Source organism: Gopherus flavomarginatus, chromosome 7 (assembly GCF_025201925.1).
Source record: "Gopherus flavomarginatus isolate rGopFla2 chromosome 7, rGopFla2.mat.asm, whole genome shotgun sequence".
NCBI lineage: Eukaryota > Metazoa > Chordata > Testudines > Testudinidae > Gopherus > Gopherus flavomarginatus.
The window spans coordinates 57,036,611-57,042,610 of NC_066623.1; the positions used below are offsets into that span (position 1 = coordinate 57,036,611).

A 6,000-nucleotide genomic window follows, 5' to 3' on the forward strand; every position below is an offset into this window, starting at 1 on the left:
AACCAGTCACGAATCAGGGGCTGAATTTTGCCTTGCCTTCTGTGGGCATGCAGGAAAACGAAGCAAAATGGCATGAGAACCTCCTCTCCCCTTGGTGCACTGGCCAAGCATGGCTGTGGTCCTTGTGCTCCCATCTGGCAGGGACTGGAGTAGTTTAGTGCGGAAGATGGTGATAGATTCCCCAAAGGAGGTTTGTGATGAGGTTGGGGCCCTGGCCGTGTCCCCTTTCCTGTGCACCAGAGATGCAGTGGGGCTGACACATAGATGGGAGCATTTTGCACTCTGGATAAGATTATCATTAGGATCTGTGCTGTGTGACTCTACCCAGTGCTTCTGTGGAAACTTGGGAGCTAAGCTATAGCATCTTGGATATGTAGCAATGCGAGACTCACCTGGCATGGCGCCTCCTGATGGATGTCCAGGGAATTAGCTTGCCAGCCTCCGGAACCCCCTTCTGTCAGCCGGTGTCTCGCCTGTCGCTGGCCCCCATGTCCCTCCCAGACCCCGGTGCCCCTTCTCTTGGGGTTCTGCCCCCTGCAGTACCCCACAGTTTAGCTGGGTGTCCTCTCCCCGGGGAACCCCCAACTCACTATCCCCACCTCGCCTCAGTCTTGGGCTACTGCCAGTCACCATCTAGCCCCCACTCACTGGGCAGACTGCAGTATAATTGCTACTCATCATTGGCAAGGAGGGTCTGGACCTGCTACCTCTGCCTACCCTTGGGCTGCCCCTCTGCAGCCCTAGTACCTTTCTTGGCCTTTAACGAGGCCTGTAAGGGTTTTCCAGGCCGGAGCTCCCCAGCTCCTCTGGCCTTTCCCCAGCCCTGCTCCACTTTAGGTGCCCTGCTCAGCTCCCAGCAGCCAGGCCCGTCCCTCTCAACATCTAGAGAAAGACTCTCTGAGCTCCAGCCTAGCAGTCCCTTTATAGGGACAGCTGTGGCTGCTTCCTTAATCAGCCCAGGCTAATGGTTCCCCACCACAGCCCTCTCCCAAGGCTGTTTTAAGCCCTTCAGGGCAAGAGTGGGTGACCACCCCGCTACAGATGGATTTGCCTGCCCTTTTTCTTAGTCCCAGGCAGATTAACCATGTTCTGTACTGAGCTCTGACTGTGTGATCAATAGGCAGAACCTACACAGCTCTCTCATACTTAGCTGTACAGCCTAAGCCACAAAGCTCAAATGTGGAGCCAAGATTCCTCAACGTCTGGGCTGGGGAGATTTTGGGGTCAGTCCAGTATGCAGTCAGTCTAGGGCCCTGATCTCACCATGACATTAACTTCAGTAAGCCACATCGAACTGGAGTAACTCAGCGGAAAAGCAGGGCCATGTAGCTCAGAACTGGTTCTAAACTCACCCAAAGTTCAGTGGCATTTGATTCTGAGGTTTGGATTGATCCATTGTTGAGGTAAAGCTGGCTGTGAAGCTCACCTCTGGATATGAACTTCCCTGAATTTCAGGGGGTTTGGTTTGGGCCCGTCTCTAGTGGTAGGTGGCATCCTAATACACTTCCCTCACTTTTCATGGCTGTACAGAATTGCTCCTCAAGCCATGGCCTACACCCTCTTCAGAACTGAGCCCCACACTGGCCAGCCCTTTTCTGGGGACACTTTCACTGTAAAAGCTTTGGGGAAGTGCGGCAGGGTTGGGCCCTGGACAGTGATGGTGGTGAATGAGGGCTTTGTTGAAGACCCGTAGTCGCAGGTCTTGGGAGGAATTTTCCATTCATGAAGCATCCTAGCTAGTCTCCACTCAGCAGTTACTCATTTCTCTCCCTAGCCTTTCCAAGCAGATGGCTGGTGTGACACCATCAATAACCGGGCGTATTGCCAGTATGATGGGGGTGACTGCTGCTCCTCCACACTGTCCTCAAGGAAGGTAAGTGAGCTTCCCACAGGAGGCAGAGGGGAACGGGCCGAGTTCAAATAAGAGCTCAAGGCAGCCAATAGTTACAGGCTTCGCTGCACCTTGGAACAGAGCCTGCAGGCTGATACCCAATCAAATGGAAAGCAGACCTCAAGGGGCTTGATCCAAAACCTACTGGGGTCAGTAATTGACCTAAATGGGTTTGGGGTCAGGGCCAATGGGACTAAATGTTCAATCCAACTCCCACAGACATCCATGGGACTCTTTTCCCTTCAGGAAACTGGTCACTCAGACAGCATCAAGTTACTACAGTGAGATTTGGCGTTACAATGTTGCATGACTCAGCATCTCAGTGATGCAGTGATTTTGTCATCCCACCCAGTTTCTTTCTTTCTTTCTCTTTCTTTCTTTCTTTCTTTCTTTCTTTCTTTCTTTCCTGCTGGACTTGGCCTTTATATTCCACCTTAGAAAGCTGTGCCTGTGGATAATTTAGCAGTTGCCTCTTTTGATTGGTGAATCAAACTAGCCCCTTTTTTTCTCCCATCCCTAGCTCCCTTCTTTACTACCCCTGCCATCACACCCAGGTTTCACAACATTTCCTTCCAAAAGACATCCAAGAGAAAAACAAACCTTAGGGCACAGTTACTTTCTCATTCCAAAAAGATGTGGGTCTGGTTCTTTTCTTCCTTCCCTTTATTATGGAACTTGAATCATTTGTCCTTTCATCACTTGTAAAAAAAGAAAAATCAACTGCTAATGTGTAAGCTGGATGACCGGAAATGGGTGTTGTACTAAAACTAGAGCTGGGCACCTACAATTTCACTTGGCGATCTTACAGAATTGCCGTGATACATTGTAGGGATAGGACTGAATGAAACTCTGATGATCCTAATAATATTGACATCTTGGGGGTGGAGAGAGGTGAGGTGGTGGAGGGCAGAGGTTGTTGGGGGGTAGCAGTCACCTAGCTCCATTGTGAATCCTCCAAAAAGCAGCCAAATCAAACTGCTGAAAAGAACAACTCGTTCCATCTCCTCAGAGCCCCACTAGCTTTTCACATGAGCACAAAAACCCACTGAACCAATTTGTTTATATGATCAGAAATGGAGGAGAGCAAGAAGTTAGGCTCAAATACAAAACAACTGGCACAGACTTTTCATCAGATCGGATTGAAAGAACCCAGCACGTCTTTAAATAATAAAGAATTCCTGGCTCCGAGTTTGGTTTGTATGAAGATCTCCAGGCGGAAGACTGGCTTCCAAGACCCTCATCTGTCAACTCCCTTGCCTGTGGTACCCCATGCTACAGTGTTACTACAGTCCAGCTCGGGAAGGTCCTAATCACAAACTGCTGCATGCAGCAACACTGGGAGTTTTGCTGCTACCAATTAAGCCACATAGCAAAACAAGCTTACTTGGTTTGGTGAGGTCAAGGGCTGAAATAGAAGGGGTGCTGCAAATTGGGATATATATTCACTGGCGGAGCTGGAGGATTCAGTGTGGTTAGAGCAGGGGGTGCAGGTCAGGACAGAGACCCCCTAAGTGCAAATGCATTACATAGATCTAACCCTACCCCCACCCTCCCACCCCCTCCATACATACCACCACCCATTTTTTTCCTGGAAATCTTCTGTTTTAGCTAAAAAAAACCCTCTCTACTATTTTTTTAATCAATCCTCCCAAATTTTCACTTTTTTGTCAAAAATTGAGAAAATTCCACCCCCAAAATTGAAAAAAATACCAGTTTGAACAGTTCTAACCAGCTCCTCTCCCAAACTGCCTCTGTGTTCTACAGCCTCTCGACTTTCATTTAAAAATGATAGTCTGTAGCTGGTATGATTGCAAAATATACCTTGTCAACATGAACCCAGTGCAAGCATCTGCCTGAGTTTGCACACAGCATGAAACAATAGCACTGAGAGGAGTGACATGCCTCACTTGACTCGGTGGTAGTTAACTCAGATGTCAGGCATGGTCATGAACATAGGCACTGTGGCCTCTCAGATGGTAGGAGCTTATTTTGTGGGTAGAGTTTGGAGAAGTACCTCTACTTCCCTCCACTCTCCACTAGTCAAGCGCTGTGGGATATGGTCTGCATCCGGCACAATGTGCCCCAAAACCTGATTGAGCCATTTGGGTGCTACTGTAATACATAGGGAGAACCATACTAACCTTGGCTGGGTCCTATACTGGCTATCTGGGTGACCAGTCCTGCCTAACTTCATTCCTGACCCGACTCTCACTGAATCATGGAAAGACCCCAGTTGACTACAGTGAGAGCCTGAGGTTAAGCCCTAGTTATTGGAACCAATTAAAAAGCCATTGGTCCTTGTATTCTACCCTCTTGAGCCTCAGAAGGGCTCATTGTAATCAGGTTTCACATCCCTTTTCCAGTGAGCGACTGCAAACCCATTTGCTTCTTTCCTTCCCCTCAGGTGATCCCATTTGCTGCTGACTGTGACCAAGATGAATGCACCTGCCGGGATCCAACTGCTGAAGAGAATCAATAATTGCACCATGAGCGGCTCCTGTGGGCGAGGAGGAATAAATGGGAAACAACCAGGGCCGGTAGAAGAGTGAAAGGCGGCTTGAGAGAGGAAAGAGGAGAGTTGGGAGGAGGAGATGGGAAGGAGTCAGAATCAAAATAAGGATGATCTCTGCATGAAATTGAGCACAGGCACCCAGCACCCTGAGGCATCGTGTGAAAGGAGGGATGTGCATGATGAGGAGAAGGGGGGAAACAAATTTAGGAGATGGTGGATTGAGAGCGGGAAGACAAATCTGCTCAACACATAGTTACACCTCCTACCCTTCTATCACCCCCTTTCAGAACCAAAACTGAGATCCAGGACTTGAGCCAAAGTCCAGTGAACTCCGCAGGGATGAGTCTTTCCATTGACTTCAGCCAGCTTTGGATCAGGCCCTGGAGCCAACAGATGAGAAGCTGCCATGGACACTTTATGTTACTGTATCAATGGTTTGCCACCTACGAGTGTCTGTGTTTGCTCTGAATTTCCTCACTACTCACTTCCTCTACTGTATAGGCTCCTTTTAGCAAGGTTGAGGCAGTTGTGATCTCTCTGCAAATATTTAAACATAATTCTATATATATATAAATATATATATATAAAATATATATTATATTTTTTTTGCTGTTTATCTAGCTGAGAAAGAATACCCTTTGTAACACCCATGCTGCTGTGAAGTACAAACTATTGGAAAAAGAGGTTGGAAAAGAAGTGAACTTCCCATAATTTGCTGGGAGGGAGAGGGAAACAGAGAGACACCAAGCAGGGCCTTATTTCTAATAGGAGATGCCTTGCCAGTAACCCAAAATTAGGGGCAAATTCTAAGAAGTACTGAGCACCTACAAATCCCAGGGACTTCAGTGCGATTTGAAGGTGCTCAGCTTCATTCAGAATTTGGTCCTAAGACAGTATTTGAGATATAGTTATCCTTCAAAATATATGACAGTCCTCTTAAATAGCTATAACAAATACTACAGCTTACTGTAGTGTTACTACATGATGATTACTCTGGAATACTATAGTGCTATCACTCAAGAATACTATGACCCATTCCTCCAGAATTTTCTAGGGTGGTTCATTATGTCAGAATGCTCTAGTGTGTTCTAGTGTTCTAGAATACTCTCATATGGTCCATTACTCCAGAATTTTCTAGTATAGCGCGTTACTCCAGAATACTCTGCTATGGGCCATTATTCTAGAATACTCTTGAATGAGCTGTCTCACACTGTGTTATCATCCTAGTCACTGCTTTGTTCACACTGTCTCTCTTCCCCTTCAGCTGTTTGTGACCACGGTTGTAAAGGAAAGTGTAAGAGCCAGGCAATCAAGAACATCCCATCCATAAAGATAAAGTCCATTCTGCTTAAAACCTCCTCTCTGGTCATGGGATCACCATGATCCAAACATGGTATTGGCAGCTTCTCAGAGGACACCCGGGAGATGCTTCACTAGCTTAAAACACTTCCCAGGAGAATTTTTGTGTCTTTTTTTTTCTCCTGGGGTTCATTTTTCTGGTCTTTATTGCCTTTAGTTTATACCATAAAATATCAAGAGATCTCTTAGCCCTTTTGTAGGTCACCAGTGAAATAAATCAGATGAGTTTCTAACCAAG

The 6,000-nt window shown here is 47.0% G+C and overlaps 1 protein-coding gene across 1 annotated transcript in view; it reads left to right on the forward strand.

Annotated features, from left to right (window-relative positions):
• PAPPA2 (pappalysin 2) overlaps positions 1 to 4,370 on the forward strand; it is a 190,148-nt gene extending 185,778 nt beyond the window's left edge. Inside the window, exons 21-22 of the mRNA XM_050962976.1 lie at positions 1,775 to 1,873; positions 4,296 to 4,370. Of these exons, the coding sequence (XP_050818933.1) occupies positions 1,775 to 1,873; positions 4,296 to 4,370 (174 nt within the window). The remainder of the gene's footprint in view (positions 1 to 1,774; positions 1,874 to 4,295) is intronic.
• The last annotated feature ends 1,630 nt before the right edge of the window (positions 4,371 to 6,000 follow it).